General features: G+C 37.4%; 2 protein-coding genes and 1 pseudogene across 2 annotated transcripts; all 3 read left to right on the top strand.

Moving 5' to 3' along the window:
• Nucleotides 1-322: 322 nt before the first annotated feature.
• LOC118811562 (troponin I, fast skeletal muscle-like) lies at nucleotides 323-5,306 on the top strand. The gene is made up of 7 exons (XM_036575856.1): nucleotides 323-407; nucleotides 2,156-2,188; nucleotides 2,441-2,477; nucleotides 2,668-2,796; nucleotides 4,334-4,423; nucleotides 4,529-4,705; nucleotides 4,935-5,306. The coding sequence occupies exons 2-7, from the start codon at nucleotides 2,181-2,183 to the stop codon at nucleotides 5,028-5,030; spliced, it is 537 nt and encodes a 178-aa protein (XP_036431749.1). The 5' UTR covers nucleotides 323-407; nucleotides 2,156-2,180; the 3' UTR covers nucleotides 5,031-5,306.
• A 913-nt stretch (nucleotides 5,307-6,219) lies between these two features.
• Nucleotides 6,220-11,989, top strand: tnni2a.2 (troponin I type 2a (skeletal, fast), tandem duplicate 2). Its single transcript, XM_036575855.1, has 7 exons — nucleotides 6,220-6,321; nucleotides 8,373-8,402; nucleotides 8,589-8,628; nucleotides 8,831-8,959; nucleotides 9,453-9,542; nucleotides 9,619-9,795; nucleotides 11,646-11,989. Exons 2-7 carry the CDS (start codon nucleotides 8,395-8,397, stop codon nucleotides 11,739-11,741), a joined length of 540 nt encoding a protein of 179 aa, XP_036431748.1. The 5' UTR covers nucleotides 6,220-6,321; nucleotides 8,373-8,394; the 3' UTR covers nucleotides 11,742-11,989.
• Nucleotides 11,990-12,107: 118 nt separating this feature from the next.
• On the top strand, nucleotides 12,108-16,849 carry LOC118811563 (annotated as a pseudogene).
• The last annotated feature ends 4,456 nt before the right edge of the window (nucleotides 16,850-21,305 follow it).

The raw sequence follows: 21,305 nt of genomic DNA, 5'->3' as shown, positions 1-21,305 counted from the left end.
AGAGCTGCTGCAGCTCATGTCTTCTTCTATCAGAACCAGCTAGAACAACAGTCCTGCAGCAATAAAGCAACTTCTACCAGCCCTAGTAGGCCCAGTGCAGCCCCACCCTCTCCATAACAGGCATGCAGTTTGTGTGAATAATTAAAAATAAGAATCACAATCTTGAAGGAAGGGTTATTTATATTGATGGGGTGAAGGGAGGAGTTGGGGCTAAGATATAATGTTTCAGGTGCTTGCTAGCCCATTGGCCTCGGAGTGAAACTACTTCCATAAAGAGAAAGATGGGATTTCCTTGGCCATTGGGGAATGCAATATATACCTTCACATAATGCCAGCTGCCTGCAGCGCTCCCAGTCTTCCCCCATTCTCCCGGCTGTGCGCTCCACTCCACCTCCTTCCACTCATAGGTGAGAGCCTCTGTTCTGTTTTTTGCTCAGTCGCTGCTGTCTTCCAAGCCCTTGTGCTGCGTTTGACCTTTTGGATTAGCACCTTGGCAGTGGGAACTGTCCTGTCTGATCTAATTGTGTCTGGTCTATTGTGCACAGGAGGAGGATTGTAATGTGTTGAAGTTGTCCTTTGCAGTAAACAGATGTTCTGTGTGTCTGTGTGGCACTATTTGTGGTGTGCTATGTATGTGAAGAGGCTAGCATTTGTGAAACCTGCTTGGAGAACTATTATTTTGACACACATATTGAATTATAATATTTAATTATTTGCAAATTCTGACCATATTTGCATTTATAGACTCATTTATGCCATACAAAGATGTTCCTTATAGATGTTCCAAAGACATTCCTTATATTTACTGCAAGGGTCAAATGGCTGTAGTGAGAGATATATATTCATACCTGCTATCTCTGCTGGTTGATAGATTGCGTACTGAAATGACTTACTGAACCTAAATTGCTCATGGTGCGGTGCTCTGAAAAGTAATATGGCCATGTTTATCTTCTTGTCACTGTGAAATTCTTGATATGTAAATGTTGGGTTTTAGATAGAACTCCAGATACGTATGTAATGTTAAAAGTGCCACAAAGACATCAGAATCATAGGTCGAGGCAGAGGTGTGTGCAAAGGGATTTGTGAGAGTGAAAAAGAAGATTACAGAAGATTAGCCCACATTATCACCATACTAATTCCAGTAAACACTTACGACATGGCATTGTCATGTGCATTGTGCTGGCTAGATTCTTTCCCTTGGGGCATTGTGAGAGAGGTGATGATTTTTTCTCTGCGCATTACAAATTTGGATTACGAAGAGAAGTTTTTTCTAGTCTTTTCTACATTTATTTTCCTTTTGTTCATGGCTTACTTTCTCAGTTTCCTTTTTTTATATGACAAATTTTTCATACTTGGTTTTGTCTTTTTTGACATAAGAAATCTTTCTTCTATGTTTGAAATGATTAAAAATGATTGCTTAGCAGAAAGCTGCATGAAATGCAGTTAGATTATATTGCGCTACACCACATAGACTTACAATGGCTTATTGTATAAATTCTTAGTTTAAGCCACTTTCTGATCTATACGCTGTAATGTCTTTACCATGTTGGGACTGTTCTAGAAGGCTGGGTGGGCATAAACTAAGGAGGTGTCATATTTTTTGATAATCATCCAGTGACAAGCTTACCATAACAGAGACCCACAAGCCTGTCAGCTGAAGAACTTCACCCCCACCCAAATATAGCCACTGATTCTCTTAAGCTGATTTGGCCCCCCCATTCCCCCCAACCCTTAGTCTCAGCCCCGCCCCCAACCCTCAGTCTCAGCCCCCAGCCCTGGCCCCTTATCTTTGACCTGACACCACCACTGCCAGGTTTCCCCTATTACAACATGAAGATTTTGGATAATTCAGTAACAATTAAGGAATCAATTAAAAAGCAATTTGTAATGACCGATCGCTCCTACTTGTTTTTTTCCCCAAAATTCTTTATGCATGATGTGAAAAGGTGCCTCAATCTGTGGGAAGCTGCCTCGAGGACTATACAGGTTTTTCGAGTGTCACGCAACATTTTAATAAGGCTTGATGGCTTGCCGTTACACTTTGTCTCATCTAAGCTACCTTTCTGTATTTACTTTTTCAGTACATTATCGTATGTTTATTTCTTTACATATTGGCGTTACTGTAGAACTCACTGCATGTTCTTTTATACTGCAGGGTGTGAAAACAAAACTCAGCCAAGATGTCGGAGTAAGTAAACACTTATGCTGTTCTAAGTGTGCTTTACAGTTCCCTCAGTTAATTTAAATAAACAGTGGTTGCATGTTCATAATGGGATCTCACACAGCAAATTCGCAGGGGTTTACATTACCTTGTGTGCGTAAGTGGAAATGTATTAAACTATAATACAGGCAATGTCTGAGTTGTCACTGTGTATGTGTAAAACATGATGTACCTGATATTTTCATGGATTTCCTCATCATTCCAATCCAAACTCTTAAGGAAAAAGATGTCATCGAGTCGCAAGCATCATCTGAAGGTATATTAAATTCTCTCTCCATTGATTCCTTCGTTCATTCATTTATTTGTTTTTATTTATTATTATTTATTTATTTATTTTCATATTATCAAGAGATTTACAATTGTGTGTTTTATGATGCAGGAGTCCGCTACTTTTTATGATACTGTCTAGCTTTTCTGGGAACTAATTCAGTCTGTCTTTCCTGCAGAGCTTGATGCTCTCCATTGCTAAAGGTTTACTGGAGGTGGAAGGAAGGGAGAGAGAGGAGGAGAGAAAAAGATACATGGCAGAGACATGCCCTGCTTTATCCCTGCCAGGAGGCATGCAAGCTTTACAGGTACTGATTTAAACACGCACAAATAACACATAAGTAAGTAGATCAAGAATACACGTTACTGTGGTTAATTGTGTCCTTTTATGTTACAATAATACAAATTTAGAATACTGACATTAGAATGTTAGACAACTTCTGATCTGGTATTAGCTTTATCATGCCACACACAGTACTGTGCAAAAGCAAAAGACCACTCCTCAGTCAAAATGTCCATATTGTAAAATGTATTATTTTTTCTGGAGATATTTTTAAGGACGCTAGAAAGCCAAAACAAATAAGCGGGGAAAAGAGTAGACATCTCCAAAGCTGGAGTTCAAAAATTATTAAAAGAGAAAACGTGACTCCTAACAAGACCAGACAGACCACCACAACTATTACCATCATATAAACAGGACTAATATTTTTCATCTTTGAGAAAGAGGAGAAAATCAAGCTCCACCCTTGCTTAAGAAAAAACCCACAGGTGTTTCTCTCCATCCTTCCACTATGAGAAGACAACTCAACACTCTGAGTCTGAAAGGATGTGTAGCTGTCAAGAAGCTGTTACTGAGAACAGGAAAGAGAGAAAAAAGGGATTTGCACTGAACACTGAAACTGGACATTTGGCATGTGGAGTAAGGTTTTATAGACTGATGAGTCTAAATTTGTGATTGGGATTACTTGGATTGGCACCAACTGCAACCAACTTCTAAGAACTTTGGAGGTCCAGTATAAAAAATATCCCCTGCAAATTTCTTTGAAAAACTCAAAACAAGTTTCCTGAAAAGAATGGAAACTGTAATATAAGCGAAAGGCGAACACACTATATACGGACACAAATTATATTATATTGCTATATATTGCTGTTGAGGCTTCTACATAATTTTCTGTTAAAATACAGTGGGGTCCCAAAGTCTGAGACCATCTTGAAAATCTTGTATTTTTTAAGTCAGGAAATAAACACTAAATGTTTTAGAATTAAAAAAAAAATATGACAAGTAAAAAAAAAAAGAAGAAGTATTCAAGATTCTGCACTTTTGAAACTGAAGCATGTTTTGTTAAGGTCTTTGTACAAAAGGGTCAGTTATTTTCTTTAGTCTTATCTCCTCCTTTGATGCTCGTGTTCAGACGACTGTCAGGTGGATTTTGTCTACTTATCAGAGGCTTTTGCACAAACGTGTGATGAGTCTATGCTAGCTCGAGTGCACACTTAAAAAATTAAAGCAAATGAGGGACATACTATACAAGAAATACAGAAATTCATGTTAGATTGTACTTTTTGCTTAAATGTGTGTTTTTCTGATAATATAACGTGTAATGAAAAACTGTGCATTTAAAATAGATGCATTTTATTTTCACTAGTGCTCTCAGACTTTTGAACCCCACTGTATATGTTTACTGCTTTTTCCTGACATGGAAAAACGAATAACAAGTACTTTATGGCGATTTTTGACTGGAAATTAAATAAATGAAAGGGCTCTGACTTTTGTACAGTACTGTATGTAGAAGAGACATTCCTGTTTTCTGTAATGTCAAGTGGAAATTATATGTTTGTCTGCAGGAACTGTGCAGAGAGCTTCACCACAAGATTGATGTGATTGACGAGGAGAGATATGATTTGGAGAGTAAAGTCGGCAAAAGCTCAAAGGAGGTACAGCCAAGATCTTATACATGAACAAACTGTGAACTCACCTCAATGTGTAATATTCATGACTTGATTTGCTGTTGAAATGGTTGTTATTCTGGTCCACTCCAGATTGAGGACCTGAAAATTAAAGTTCAGGACCTGAAGGGCAAGTTTAAGAAGCCAGCTTTGAGGAAAGTACGTCTCTCTGCTGATCAAATGCTTCAGGCTCTGCTGGGCTCCAAGCACAAGGTGTCTCTGGATCTGAGAGCTAACCTGAAACAAGTGAAGAAGGAGGTCAAGGAGGAGGTGGGTGCTGGATATCTAATCTTTACAACATCTTCATCACTAAACTTCACTTTTTCTTGTCTTTGGCCTTTTGTGAGCCTCCTATATTTCTTTATAGCAATGGCAGGTGCCATTGACCCATCATTAAAACAGGCTTCACCAGGTCTCTAAACTGCCAGTGACAGATGTGATAAGCCAAATTCCCATATTTATTGGACATGATATGATGGTTTCTCTCTCTATGTCACAGGATAAGGAGCTGCGTGATGTTGGCGACTGGCGCAAGAACATTGAAGACAAGGCTGGTATGGATGGCAGGAAGAAGATGTTTGAGTCCGAGGCTTAAATATTCAGATTTAGTCTACTCTTCAGTGCTTTTGTGGATTCACTATTGTGGCCTGCTGCTAGATACTCAGAATGAAACCATCAAGTTTAATTTAGCGTATGGACATAATCATCAATAAGAAATGTAGGAAAGTACAAGCAAAACTGCAATTATTTTCTGTTAAAAGTTTAGAATTCTAAATCTTCAGTCATATTCTGTCTGCTTATAAAGGACTTCACACAACGTATGTTTTAAGTATTTTTCCAATGTGTGAATAAACAATGTAAATGTAAAGTACTTGTGTTATTTGTGTCTTAATTTATATTGAAATCCATTTTAATGTATGAAAACACAGTAGTTATGGTATATCATCATTATTTTCATATTTTTTTCCGTCCAGGGGTTACAATGGGTTTACAGCATGTTCCTAATTCTTCTCTTTTTGAATGACAAAACATAACATATGACATTCATTCACTCCAAGTTTGAGGGAGTTGTTTGCTCAGAGCTCTGACAAAATAGCCATATATAAACCCACATCTAAAAGCCATATATAACCACTTACTGAAATAAATGAAATAGCGGAGCCAAAAAACTGCATAAACAGAGTAAAAGTGTGAGCAAACCTGATGTTTATTCCTGTTTAATGCAGATTATTTATCTCTATACATATGTAATGATTGTATAATTCTTCTGAATTCCAGTATAAGGTAAGATCTTCCTTTATTGAAACAATACAAAGTTAGTCCTTGTTGTGATGATACTGTTTTTAACTCCATTTTAATGTTTTGCAAGATAACTCATTATGACTAAACGGATAGATGGCCATTCTGGACATTTCACCCCACTTCTCTTCGGACAGATTCATCTGGCTAAGGTAAGAGAAGTCAGTCTGTATGATTATTCAGAAAAAATAATTTAAAAAAAACATCATTTCCAGAGAACTCATGTGATTTTACTGTTTGTCCTTTGTTTATTGGTGTTTATTTGCCAATTTCTAAGGCAGCTGTTGGGCCCTTTATCACCAAGCAGGACCAAAGTGCCTGCTAAATAAAAGATAATAAAGCCTAAACAACTATCTTGAAGGATGGGTTATTTATATTGGAGGAGCAGGGAAGGAAGCCATAGTGCTGTATTTCATGACCTTGTCAGCTCATTGGTTTGGTCAGTAATCCATTTCCATAAAGAGAAAGGCAGGATTTACAGAGCGATCAGAGAATGCAATATATACCTTCTTTACACTTCAGCTGTGTCTCTGCCTAAGAGTCGCCCATCTTCAAGAGAAAGCCTCGTTCCTCCTTCTGTCTGTGAGGTGAGAGCTTTTCCTTCCTTTATTCTGTCAGGCTGTCAGGTTAAGAAACACAGTAATTGTGTATGAAGGTGTATTAATTATGTTTGCTGGTCTTAGTACTTGTAATACTGCAAAATTGTAGAGTTTTTAAGTGATTTTTTAAATCAAACAATGTTTGGGTGCACAGCACCAGCAATGCACGGATTGGCTTATGTGCATATATTTGTTGTTTTTTAACTGATTTTTGGAACATAACTTTATTGGTGGGATGAAGTGGAACTATTTGGCTACTTTAGTGAATGGTGGTCAGGGAGGGCTACAGCACTTACATGACATATGAACTGACGATGTGGCACTTGAAAGGCAATACCACCTACACCAATAAATTTTGAAAATGATACTCCAATGTTTTTCTTCTTGTCAACACCTACAGCCAGTCATGCGTAATTGACAGTTTACTATAGTGTCTCATCCAAACGACTTGCTTTACCTTTAAACAAAATATCAAAATGACAGGAAAGTGGCATGTAAAGTGTAGTGATTGTTAATAAACTTAAACCAGCTGACTACAGCTGACAGAGGGTTTTTTAAGCTGTCCTTATTTTTAAGCTATGTCTGTTTTGTAATAGCTTTAGTTTTATTTTATGATGTCTTAATGTTCCTCAGCCTACCTTTAGGCTTCTAAGAATAGCCTCTATTTTCTTCTTAGAATGGAGTGGAAGGCTTTGTATAGCCTTGCAACTGTCTTCGCAGCTTTCTAAGCATGTAGTTAAGGAATGAGGTGAGCGTTTGAGGGCACTAAAGCAGTCAATTAGTAACTCGGTTATCACTTAGCCAGTATGTCTGCTGCACAACTCAAGCTGGATAAAGAAAGTCTGGTAATGGTACACAGCTGTGAAGGGAATAAAGGACATGTTGTTATTTCAGAACTGTGCTCTAACATCTTGGCCATCTTTGGGATGTTCCATAAGGCTAGCTTGTCTCTTGGGCTTGTCTACCACTTGTGGTATCATGTTGCACTGACCTCTCTGAGAAAAGCCTATGATGTCGGTCAAGAAGGGATTTGAGAGCAGATAGCCTACTCAGATTTAGAATCACTGTTCTGGTCATTTGCATGTGACATTTAAAGCTATAATTTGTTCAAGGTTAGATAATCTTGAATATACTGTTCACTTTCCGTTATCTTTTGCAAGTACAGTGTTGAAGATTTTATGATTTTTATGTTTTTTTGTGATCAAGTTCAGAAATTTTGTCACTACACTGACTAACAAATTGGCCTGAGCAGGGATCTACCCTTTTATTTACCCATTTATTACAGCTTCCTTTCTTGCTGAATGACTTGATTTCAGTTTTTCAAAGAAATGCACGTGAATATTTTTCCACACCTCCAAAGTTCAATCTTGGAAGTTGGTTGCGTTTTCTGCTTCTCATGATAGAAGTAATCCCAAACACATTCAGTGATTAAGTCTGGACTCTGCATGACCTGTCTGTTGTTCTAAGATCACCAGCAGCTTCTTTGTTTGATCTCCAAATTTTCTTTTTTTGCACATTTTCATTTCTCAGTAACAGCTTTTTAACAGCTACACATCCTTTCAGACTCACAGTGTTGAGTTGTCTTCTCACACTGGAAAAACAGACAGAAACACTTGTGGATTTTTCAGATCTCAAGCAAGAGTGGAGCTTGATTTTCTCCTCTCTCTCAAAGATGAAAGCTTTAATTATTGTTTATCTAGTGATGCTTTACCGGGGTTTGCACGGGTGTTATGAGTCTCATTTTCTGTATTTCTTTTAATAATTTTTTGAACTCCAGTTTTGGAAACTCCTGTTTTTCGTGTATTTTTCTTGGACTTTCCCCTTTCTAATTAAATCTAATTTCCTCAGACATATCTCTTAAAAAAATGAATAACTTGCACTTTAAGGCCATTTTGAGTAGAAATTAAATACATGAAGGGTGGTCAGTGACTTTTACACAGCACTATACCTTCTTTAAAACTTTCATTCTGACTAACAGAAACCCAGAGTAATATGTCACAAACATTTATGTGGTTCCTTCTTTGTGTTACTGTCACCAGGGAATAAAGACAAACCGCCAGCATGACAGAGTAAGTAGAACTGAGCCTGATTCTCAGCATTTGCTAATAATTAGCATTGTTTAATTTATGATTATGTAACTACTAGAATTACTAGAACTACAAGAAAGTAAATCGAATGTAGATAAGTTTAAAGTTGTTTAACTAAAGAATAAATTGAATGAATAAACACCAAACATCTTTTTTTATTTATATTAGAAGCAAAAGGATGTCCATGAGTCGAAAACACAACCTGAAGGTAAAAACTCTGTGTAAAAATCTTATATTTTGAATAAAGATTAAAATTTAACTAATAAAAAGACGAATAATAATAATCCAGCAATAATATAGTATATGTGCTAAAACATAGTTGTAGCCATTCCATTGACAATGGGATGATTATCCCATTGTCCCATGAATAAATCAAAACTGTTAATGTACTTTCCAATATCTGCCCTCAGAGCTTAATGCTCCAGGTAGCAAAAGAGTTGCTAGAGGCTGAGGAGATAGAGAAAGTGCAGGAGAGGAAGAGGTACATGGAAGAGCACTGCCCTCCTCTTTCTTTGCCCAGCAGCAAGGACGAATTACAGGTAAAACCCACAGCAACTTTATCAACCGAACAGAAAGACTTGCCACTAACTCACTATGACCTTGTTCTTGTTTAGTGATACACTAGTATGTCCAAATATATCCAGACACCCTTTCTAATTAGTGAATTCAGCTACTTTAAGGTGCACATATTGCAATTGATGACACCATGAAATACCTTTGAAATGAGTTGTACTGGGGTTTGTGATCCAGAACTAATCATCCAACATCAGTACTTTACCTCATTAATGTTCTTAATCTCACAGCAATATTCCAACAATCTAATATAGCGTAAAGCCTTCCCAGAAGAATAGAGGCTGTTACTGTAGCAGGTGTCTACAAACTTTTGAATGTCTAGTGTACAAAGACTAAGCAAAATGCATGAATTCATAAATTTAGTCAAAGCACCATTCATATTACTAACAGTTTCACTATAGCTGAGATTTAAATGCGAACAGTTGGTCTTACTATGAGTGTACATGTTTATACCATCAGGCACTCTGCAGAGAACTACATGAAAAGATTTTTGTAATTGATGAGGAGAGATACAATCTTGAGCACAAAGCCAACATGGTCGTTGATGAGGTAAGCTTTCTCTTACTTGACACTTGCCTAACTGATACACTTTTTCTCTTCTTGAATAGCTTTTCTCTGTCTCCAGGTTAAGGACTTGAATATAAAGATTGTGGATCTCAAGGGCAAGTTCAAGAAACCGCCTCTGAAGAAAGTGCGCATGTCGGCTGATGCTATGCTTCAGGCTCTGCTGGGCTCCAAGCACAAGGTGAACCTGGACCTGAGAGCCAACCTGAAACAAGTGAAGAAAGAAGTCAAAGAGGAGGTGGGTCTTTTTTAAAGATTATCCTCAGATCCAGCTCCCCCACACCTGAATTTTAGCTCAAATAAGAAGTCTATTCTGAAGAGTTCTCTTAATGGCTCTGGGTGTGTGTGCTGACAGAAGAATATGTGATGAACTCAGGGGTGTCAGTTCTGGGGAGACGGGGATGCATTGCACTGAGGCCCGTGACGCAGGCCAGGAGACCTACAGCAACAAGACCCTCTTACATTTTTATTGGACCCATGACTCACAGAAAGATCCAATTTCTTAACAAAATACCTCACCACTTAGCTTCCATCAACACTACGCAGGCGACCCTGACATCTATTTATCTGCCTCTTCTTCATGAGCTTATACAGGCGAAATGTTTCAAACAAATCCTTCACAACTTGCAACGTTCTGAGAGACTTTTGTACAACATCAGTATGAAAATTTGGTACTATGGGGATAGTTAATTTATTGTACTATGTACACTACATGTATATGAGAAGTAGGATGATGACAGGATAAATATATTGTGCTACATCATTGGGGGGTGTGGGTTGGGAGGCTTCAATATGTTCATTTCTTAATAATGTACTGACTGCAGTATATTAACATTAGACATATTGTGTTGTGGCCCTCTCCTCTCTGCTGTTTGTGCCTCTGCTTCACTGTGACTGTCTTACTCTAGTTCCCCCAGCACTTTTGAAGTGAAATGTTTTAAATGTACTTTTATGTGCACTGGACTTTTGAATAAGTATCATTTTTGTTGGTATCATTACATAGTCAAATCACTGGCACTTCAAAGAATTATGAAGATCTACATACACACGTCTTAAATCAGAGATAATTTTGTTATTGAAGTAGCAGACTAGCTTGTTGCTTCACAGTTTAGGCAAGACAGCTAGCTAGTTAAGCCTGTATTAGTTAGCTAGGTGGCTAACTAACACCAGCTAGATAAGCAATGTGGCTAAATTAGCAAACTAATAACCTCCAAATGTGACCATATTAGCTAATCAATGAACTGTGTTCCCTGAACTCAGCTCTTAGTTTGTTAACCTACTTAGCTCTCTGTTTTGTAGAGGTGACTTTAGCGAGGGATTTTAGCTAACATTAACACTAGGTTAATGTAAGTAACTGCTTCTCACATAACACATTATTTTAAATTAGTTGGTCACATTTCAAATAGTAACATATCGCTGCATTTCGTAGCTTACCTTTTACCACTACAATGACCTTCATAGCCAAGCTACTTAGCCCTCTAAACAGCTTATTGCTGAATATGAGCACATGGGTAAAACATGAATTTTGATTGGTTAGCCCACATTCATCAGCTACACTGATTGGCTTATGCAGACAGACCCTTAAACCTCAATTTATCATGCAATTTACAAGAGGGAACACTTTACTTTTAAAAATACACAACACACAAAATACAGCAACACCACAACAACAGTCTGAATTTATTTATTTATTTATTTATTTATTTATATAAAATGTTTTGGAAATAATTTTGTACATAGTGCTCAACTACATTAATTTTTTTGTCTTAGAATCAAATTTCATTTGCATTTAAGTAAAAGTCTTTAGATAAAAAATGTATTTAAGATTATTCAGTTAGGAGTTCTGTTCTAGAATGTTCTCCCTCTTTCCCATTGTTCTAGAGAGCCCCCCCCCTTTAGCACTAGTTCATTTGGTTTATCAGTTCTGTTTCTAAGATAACTTTAGAAGGTTGGTGTTTGTTGGTGTTTGTTGTTTGTGAGTGTGCTTTGGCCTTTAGACATTCCTGCTTTGCTGGTTAGCTGTTCTGAATCTATTTTATTTTGCAGTGGTCCTACCTACCTGTAATCATTCCTTTCCTTTCTTTACAGGATAAGGAATTGCGCGATGTTGGTGACTGGCGTAAGAGCATTGAGGACAAGGCTGGCATGGGTGGACGGAAAAAGATGTTTGAGTCAGAGGCTTGAGCGCAAGGACCAGAGCCTGTTGGCTTGTCACCATTGATTTCCTATTATTATACTGTTCACAGGTCAACTACACCATGAACAGTTTCCATTTGTCTTCAGGCAGATGTTTTAGCCTCTGTACAAGCCAATGTTGCATTACCATCTGAATCCAGTGGTTCTTTTCACGACACTCCTTTTTAAAATGAGCCCAAAGATGATGTGATTTTCTTAACCAAATAAACATACTCTTCTATGACAATGAAAAAATACTAGTGAATGATTTCACTGGCGTACTCTAAATGCAACAGGAGATTTAACAGTCCTTCAGCATGTCTCGAAATCTGTTTTGCTTGTTTGCTTGCTGGTCGTTGGTTTTGTGAGAAAGGTAAGTTCCACATCCACCATTTTCTTTCTGAAACAACATCTGTGATCAGTTTAATGTATCATTTGAGGGCTTTTTTCCCATTTTTATACAGATGCAGAGCATGTTTCTTCATGTTCAGACAACTTTTCCAGCTTACCAGAGGTGAGTAATACATCAGCATGCATCAATATTATTGCGTCTAGGGTGTGTCTAGTCATGCTCCTGGAGATCTATTCCCCACCATAATTTAGCTCCAGTTATAATCCAACATACTTGGTGCTAATATTTAGATGCTCTTGTAGGCCTTATCCTGTCCAGGTGTAGGTTATTGGCATAAGGGTAGGTCCTGCATTAGAATATTTCATGACTGAATACTTGCCAGGGACCTTTCGTTCTTTCTTTTTGTCTGTACAGAGATTGAGGAGCAGTACTGAGGGTAGAGTTTCAGATCCTGTGTGGTGGTCCAGCGCTATAAAGAGAATTGCAGTGTTTTGCTTAGTCATCACAGAATGATATTAAACCTCTCAGTACATTTCAGTAGCTTGTGGGAGTCTCGGATCTGGATCCTGTTTGCTGCATTCTCTTCTAGGTTAGAACCACTCAACTGTCTCCTCTGATTCCAAGAGAGGGAATTTAAGGTTTTTGACACTTTTTTAATGGATCGGAATCTGTGGCAAACACCTGCAGTCAGGATTTTCCTTCTGCTGTAGCAGAAGAAAAGAAATTGTGCCTTATATCAGGGTTTTGTCTAATACTGGAAACATGTTATATTCCAGTTGATATTCCATTATCTGGTGTTATCTGGTAACTATGTTGTGGCCACTGCAATAATGAAGATTTAGAAACTTTATTATTGCCAAGAGTTTGAACATAATTCAAAGCCAGTTCATTTCTAATGTTAATCTTGTAAATCCTCATGTGTGATGTTCCAGCTTTGTACAAATTAATTGACCATTATTGCCTTTGAGATGCTGGTTTAATGACTACTGAGACTGATTTTTATTAATGGCTGTATTTAATTTCTGAAATTACTGATGTAGACACTGTGAAGAGTTACATTTTGTGACACACCACTGCTATTTTAAAAGAGGAATTACAATAATTTACTTTTTTGCATAATTTTGTCACTGTCAGGACAAAACCATGTATGTCCATTTTGACATTTAAAAAAATATATGATGTATTTATAATGGTTTCATGTAACAGCGTCCTGTAAGGGAGCTTTCAGAGCCATTAAACACTTTGAATGTCTGTTTCCTGTCACTGCTATTGTTAACAATTCTGATTCTAGAATGGTACATTTCACATGAAGCCACTCTGAATGACTTTTATCTTAATAGTTGAATAATGTGGAAATTTGTAAAAAAAAAATGCATTCTAATTAAAATTCCCCTTTAGCTATAGTTTTGAGGTTTTGTCTGTAACTTAAAATATATGAATTGGTACTTTTATGTTTTAAAAGCACCTTACCATTGCAGTTCAACAAGTTGTTCTGTAGCAGCGTGAAGGACATTGCGCTCCTTGATTTGTGAAGAGATGATTTGATGTTCTGAAATTCCTGTGTGAACAGTTCCGTGACAAATGTTATTACATGGTTCCCTTTATGTTACATGTTGTACTTATTTAAAAGTTCTTTTTAGCATATGTGCTTCTTATCAGTTTACAGAGAATCTTCCAGATCGAGAAAGGAAAACCATAGATTAATGCTTCACAGTGAAATTATTAACAGCATTAACAGGTTTTAAATAGCAGTGTGACATTGATCTAGATATAATACATGGTTAAAGTATCTGCAATGTCCACTCTCCTATGGCAGTTCATATGTTGTTTTAGACAGCTGTCTTCCTTCAGTTAGGTTCATTCATGAAAGCAATCTTGCGCTATTTCAAGAGCCAATCTAAACAATCCATGCCTGCATGGGTTGGTTGAGGCTTCTTTGTGTTTGTCTCTTGTGGCCTCCTGAATAAGGCTGATGAATCTCAAACATCAGGGTTCGTAGCACATGCCGGGGCGTTAGCTTGTAATGTGTCCTTGAAGACAAGCATATCCCCAGAAGAGAGACTTAAAGTGGACAGCTGGCCCCTAACACTGCCTAACTTAATTTAGAAGTGATTTTCCTTCTGTCTGTAAAAGACTTTCCTCCTGTAGTGTATATCGCCTTCCCCAGTTCAGTTCTTTAGACCACTCTTGTGCTTCGTTACTATGTTTTGAACAAACATGCTTTAGACCGCTAACATTAGACTTTATCTAATTGGGTACCTGTGAGTGAAACATAATGATACCTTTTAATGAGCAACTACGTTGTTCATCATGTTTTGTTGTTTCATCAAAAGAAGAGTGTGATTTGCCGAAATAAAAGACAAATATCTCAACATACACATCTTTAGAGCAGCTATTTGCTGATAACAAAAATAGCCATAAAGTTCTTACCTGGTCATTATTTTTTCCTTTATGTAGTCTGTTTCAACAGCTTTTTTCCAAACCATACTTAAATACCTAGACGTGTCTAAAACAGAAAGTGTAATATATGTGGTGGTGCAGTGAGTTCTAGAGCTTTTACAAGTGCATCCTTTTTACAGGATCTAAGGCAAACAAGAAATCAAGATGTCTGAGTAAGTACTCTATGTGGGATACATTATTGATTACTGAAGTCTGACTCTTTTATACTTAGTTGCTTGATCTATGTATTTTGCCAATATTAGTTACACTGGTTACATTGGTTATTTCACAAATTAGTTAAAAATTTAAAATCGAAGGATTTCATTCCAAAATGCATTATAGACCACTTTCAGTTTTCTTCTTTCATGATATATGTTGCTGGGAGTGAGATTTACACAATAGAAATCAGTGCTGTATTATGATTGTTTTCCATCAAACACTAGCTGTTATTCTTTTCCAAACTTGTTACATCTGAAATTGTGACAAATAGACATGCAGCATTTCAGAATGAAACTCTTAATTGTACAATATTCTACATGAGCGGCAAACATTTTAGTCCATGCCCCTTGAGGGCCTCCTCCATCTAGGGGTCCTGGGTAGTCATTTCCTCTATTTGCCCCTGACTGTAGCCTTTCTGGCATGATGCTTAATGTGTTTTTCACAATATGCTGTTTTCTAACAAATTTCCTTTTGGTTTTCTCCACTGATAAGGAAAAGGATGCCCTTGAGTCGGAAGAATCAGATAAAGGTTAACCAGCTTGCATTGTAAACGTTTTATCACATTACACCCTAAAATTGCAGTGCTTTTAAGGGCCATTTATATGAAATTACTGTAATGTTTCATACATGTTTGGCAGACCTTGATTCTGTCCATTGGCGATAGGCTGCTGAAGGCTGAGACAGCTGCAACTGAGGCCGCAAAGAAGGCTTATTTAGAGGAAAATTGCCCTGAACCTGACCTCTCAGGAGCGATGGCAGATCTTCAGGTGCACTTGCATTATTATTCTTTGTAAAATGGTCTTTGTTGTTGTCTGAACATTTTCATTTTGAATCAGCTAGAGAGTCTCCTGGCTCATGTCAAACCTAAGCAAACCTTCAACTCCAATGTAGAGTGAAACTGCATGGGATGTCAGTGTTCCTGTGAATATGTAATTTTCATAAATTATTAATTGCAGGATTTGTGCAGAAAGTTCCACCCAAAGATCAACAAAGTAGATGAAGAACGATATGACTTGGCAGCCAAACTGACCAAAAATAACCAGGAGGTACGGTAGGATACTGTTACAGAATGCACTTTCGAAAAATCTGCTGTTGTGCATTAGTGCTATTACAGTAGCAAATATCTTCTGTGGTCTGTTTGCATGTAACAGATAGAGGAACTGAAGAAGTCAGTGATTGACCTGAAGGGCAAGTTCAAGAAACCAGCTTTGAAGAAAGTGTGAATGTCTGCTGATCAAATGCTTCAAACTTTGTGGAGCTCCTCACAGAAGGCGAGCTTAGACTTAAGAGCCAACCTCAAACAGGTGAAGAAAGAAGTCAAAGAGGGGGTGAATAAACACCACTTAAAACAAATACATTAAATCTTTTGCAAATTCAAGATGAAACTTCTCTTTTCATACATTTATACATGATGCTCACACACAAGTTTTGCTGTATCTATGTGTAGTGGGGTAAGCAAGATCCTGTGGATCTGGATCCTTTGGTTAAACCTGTTTCTCTATTCTTTTTTTCCTGTTTTTGTTCCCTTGAATGAAGGAAACTGTGGGTGACTGGCGTAAGACTGTTGATGACAAGGCTGGCATGGGTGGCAGGAAGAAGATGTTTGAGACCTCGTAAATGACCTCACTGAATAATGCAGCTGTTTGTTTCCAAATTGAAGGTAGAGAGGACAGTCCTCTTCCTCTTAAATCACCTGGTCATAGCACTTCATTTACATTAGAGGTCATGATTGATTTGTTTATGACCTTTAACTCTCTGACTAAAGTCAGTTTTCTTCAAAGCAAACAGACAACAGTTTCATTTTTGTCTCTGAGCAGCAATTATTGTACAACCATGAATCAAATTAATTTATCTAAATAAACATCAAAGGCATGTTAATGATCCTCGTAGTTTGTCTGAATCTGTATGATGGGTCTGAATGTGTTACGGCCATTTCAGAGTTTTTGATATAAGCAACAGATTTCATATTCTAACCAAGGCTGCAGCTAACGATTTTTCTATAATCGGTTAATCCATCAACTTTGTTTTGATTGTTCAAATATGTTTCTGTGAGAAATATATTTAAATAATGGTACCTGGCACCTTGATGTGAAAATTCACTATTGAAATATTAATTCGCTTTTGTTTAAATTCCTGTTCAGTTTATTTCTCAGTTAAAACTCTTGCTGAGTCAGAAGTATACCTGAATACAAGAAATTATAGTTAGAGAAGAAAGCTTAAATTATACTAAAGTCTCCAAACAGTTAATAATATGAAAAAAACAACACTGTATATTACTTTTTCATTTATCAATTACTGGCTACCCCCCCCCAACTTATCACCTTTCTCGATTTTAGACCATCGATTTTTAATCATATATTTCCCTTCTTTGTTAGTGTTTATATTATTCTGAGCGGGGTGTTTCTGCTCTAATCATCACAGCCCATTGCAGCCCTAGCTTGAAAGTTCTCAGATTATGAGTTATTAGAGTGCATTAGACCAGCAAAACCACCACATCGTCACTGTCGTGCACAAACCTTGCCTTTATTTTTGTCATACTTTTTTTGCACAGTTTAAATGCTTCAATAACTCTTTGCATTTGATTTACATTTCATGTGGAACAGACCAACAGAAAAGGTCCAAAAATACTTGGAAAAAATCTTTTAAATAAACTTCCATTACAAGTAAAGAATGTTCTTTTCTTCTCCTGAAAAGTTATCCTTTTGCAGTAATGTTTCTTCTGGACATTTGGATGATGGTATGTTGGTCAGCAGCAATAGAAGATGTTATGCTTATCACCACCAAAACCCCATATGTTGTGTTTTGAATGCTGGTATGGTTGTGGTGGTTGACCAGCTAAACCAGCACCAGACCAGAATAAACAAGCAGGTGTGTCCAGCAGGGGGACTAAGTGTAAATGTAATCCATGTAGATCTTTTCTCAGTCTCAGTCTCACCAAAATTCAGCGAAAAACATGGGTAGCGATAAATTCAGTGTCCTGAACCTATTATAGAATTATGTTTGCTTTGTCACACATCATACACAATGACTTTGAGATGGTGTCATAGTTAAAGAAGACTCAATGAAGATTTTAACAAGTTGCAAGGTAAGTTTGCTATGAGTCTGTGTTCATCTTCTCTGTCTCTGTCCCCCCCCATCTGTCATCACTGATGGCATGTTAACACTACTGATCATAATCCAGCGTCGATCAATCTAATGTCTTCTTGTGATGGAGCACTTATACGAAGCATCTACTTCATGCAGCTCAGATAACACAAGTGAAGCTAAATATACTTTCAGAAGGTGTTTGGTCTTAAAAGTCTTATGAACACACTGTTTTGATATCCCTACACAGAAGCTGATGAAGACATCTGGGAAAAAAGCTGATGATGCAACGCTTGAAGATTCAAAGATATTCAGAGAAATTCTGACATCTATTGGTCAACACTGGACCTGCAGGTATTATTCACTGCACTATACTTCCACGGCATTACATGAACTCAGCATCTTTTTTGTTGTTTTCTGTCATTGAAGAAATGAAATGAAATACCTTTTGTGCCCACAAAGCCCACAGAACCACTGTCCACTTTGCCTATGTTAAATAAGATAATGCACTGGTTGTAACACAAAATTGTACAACTTATTGTTGTACTTATGTGGAAGTTGTCAGGTGCATTTTTAAAGTCAAACCTAAAATCAAACACTTGTCCTTAAAAAATTGGACCTTGTTACAAAAAATATGAAAAGACAGGTGCTCCTTGGGCAGGGGTGATGCAGATTCCGAAAAAAATGATATATAGAATAAGTCCCAGGACAAATCCTAGGCACTCTGTCTTTGAAGAAGTATAAAAAGTATAAATTAGCACATGGGAATGCATTACGGCCTACTTTGGCCTTCAGCAGGACACACAAAATTCAATACCATTTAAAATGATATTTTCCCATATTTTTTGATTGAAGTGCAATGACTCTAGCCCACATTGAAAACATTCTCTGAGTTTGTATTACATTACACAGTGCACAGTGCATCAGGAGGCAGGGAAAAAAAAATATTAATCAATTATATCATGTCTCACTTTCCCCTCCCAACGTCCCTACCTATCACTGTGAAAATACAGAAAATACTCAGCAAAGTCATAGACCCTCCTCGTATCACATTTCATTTGGAAATATGGACACACAGGTGTTATCTAAGACACTTATCCTTCTGGGTCGCAGGGGTTGCTGTAACCTGTCCCAGTGCTCATTGGGTGGAAGGCAGTAAACACCCTTGACAGGTCGCCAGTTCATCATAGGGCAGACACACAGACATACACAATTGGCCTGACTGTATGTGATTGGACTGTGGGAGGAAACCCACGCAGACACAGGGAGAACATGCAAACTCCACACAGAAAGGACCCTAGCTGCCCGGCCAGGGAATCGAACCCAGGCCCTTCTTGCTGTTGGGCATGCTGCCTGGAATATGTCATAGTATGGAAAAAAATGTGTTATGATTTTTGATTCACATTTGAGTTTAAAACACTTTTTTCTAAAACATTTTTTTGACAGTGTTACAAAAATTTATTATATTCTAATGATCACAAATACAGCAGCTTAAGAAACATGCTTGAAGCAATTGTTCAGGCCCAAAGAAAATTCATGGTAAACAAATCAACGTGTGACTGCAAGGCTCCTTTGCTTGGTCTGTTTTGGCCCACCTTAAAGACAGCTCTTCCCACCTCCCCACACTTACTGGCTTTGGGTTACCGTGCACTGGTTTAGACTCACCCTTTGAGTGCAACATGAGGATTGCCTTCTTCAGGTCAAGAGAGAGGGAAACCTCAGGCAGGAAGAGGGCAGCCAGCATGCATAACCCAAAATGGCAGGAGCATAATAACACAAGCCTCACAAAACGAGCTAGCTGTCTTAATAAAACACTAAAATAATAAGCTTATTTAGTTGTTTTCGCTTGTTAAGAATGTTTGGTGGATTCGCTTTCTAACTTTGTTTTTTCTAACTACTCCTATAGCTCTTTTCCCACATTCAGCATTACATATGACTTTTACTACCTTCGACTGTTCTACTGGAAGAACATTATAGAAAACATGCAGCACTCAGTCTCACTTACTCTTACCTTCCTTTCCACTCATCTGTGCATGTGTGTGTGTTTGTATGTGTGTGGATAAGTCTGTGTGGGCAAGTCTGTGTGGGCGTACATCTGTGTGTGTTTATGTGTGGGCGTGCATGCGTGTGAGTGACATGGAAAGGAGTGGGCATGTAGAGTGTAGGGTGTAGACAGCGGCCAAAAAAAAATTCAGAGGGGATAGTGGGGTAGTGGTCATGAACTGTAGGTATATATATATATATATATATATATATATATATATATATATATATATATATATATATATATATATTCTTTTTTAGTGCAGGAAAATTCCTTTTCAAATACTGCTCATTTTATACTGTGATTAGACAATAATCAGGTGTTTTTTTTATCTTAAGCAGCTGACTGTGAATCTAAACATATTATGACAATTTAACAATAAGTTTGAGTGTTTTTAGTGGATTTCATCACAGGGAAAATGGTGTGTAAATATGAATAGAATTTAGAACTATATATATAGATATTGGAAATCCTAGATGATATAATGACTAATTCAAATGGGTTGGCAGTTTAATATTTTTAAGGATCGCATCCACTTTCATCGCCCTCTTAAACTGAGCCCTGGATGTAGGCATAAATATGTGTGAATAGCTAGAATGTAAATTAATTCCCCTGTATAGGCAGTTTTATGCTTTCACTAGGTGCTCCCTGTGATTGAACAATATTACACTGTCTAATCACATAATAGGAGCACATATGTTCATTTAAAGGAGAGCCTCATATGTCAATCCGGTACTAGACTAATATTAGAAGCATTTTCAGGAATTGTTGGAGAGTGTCCATCCATTTGTCCATCCATTTGTCCATCCATTTGTCCATCCATTCGTCCATCCATTCGTCCATCCATTCGTCCATCCATTCGTCCATCCATCCATTTGTTCACTTGTTTGTTTGTTTTTGCAGTTTTTGCATTTTATTTGGACTTTTTTGCAAAATTACATTGAGATTGCATTGAATTTTTTGCAGCATTGCATTGAGGCTTTCTGACTCCAACAAACCCATAAAATGCTCTGGCATCCCTCTAACATTTTTTAAAGCCTCAGTCAGTGATTTGTTGGATTCCAGGCATTACTCAGTGGGTGCCAAATTAATTTTTAAATGAAGGTCTCACTGTGTATGTACTTTAAAACATACTTCCCTTAAAGCAATAGTACGTGGTTGTATAAAAAGTAGTGCACTCATGGGGTATATTAGCCATGGCAGTAGGCTACAGTGTGCTGAAGGCAGATGTATTCGCAATGAGGCCAAACTGATTTATGAGCTGTGTTTTTTTTAAAAATATATCCTTACAGCTTGTTTTTGGTCCATACCATCGTTGTTGGAATCCATTCTCTTCATGTACATTCATCCCACTAGACATCATTATCTTATTTTGCAGACACCTGGAAATTTTATTTTCCCTGTCTTATCTATTTAAAGCAAAGTAATTGGAAGA

The sequence above is a fragment of the Colossoma macropomum genome, unplaced genomic scaffold (genome assembly GCF_904425465.1).
Source record: "Colossoma macropomum unplaced genomic scaffold, Colossoma_macropomum, whole genome shotgun sequence".
In the NCBI taxonomy this organism is placed as follows: Eukaryota; Metazoa; Chordata; class Actinopteri; order Characiformes; family Serrasalmidae; genus Colossoma; species Colossoma macropomum.
The sequence above is the reverse complement of the archived record's forward strand: the minus strand, read 5'-3'. Positions and strand labels throughout refer to the sequence as shown.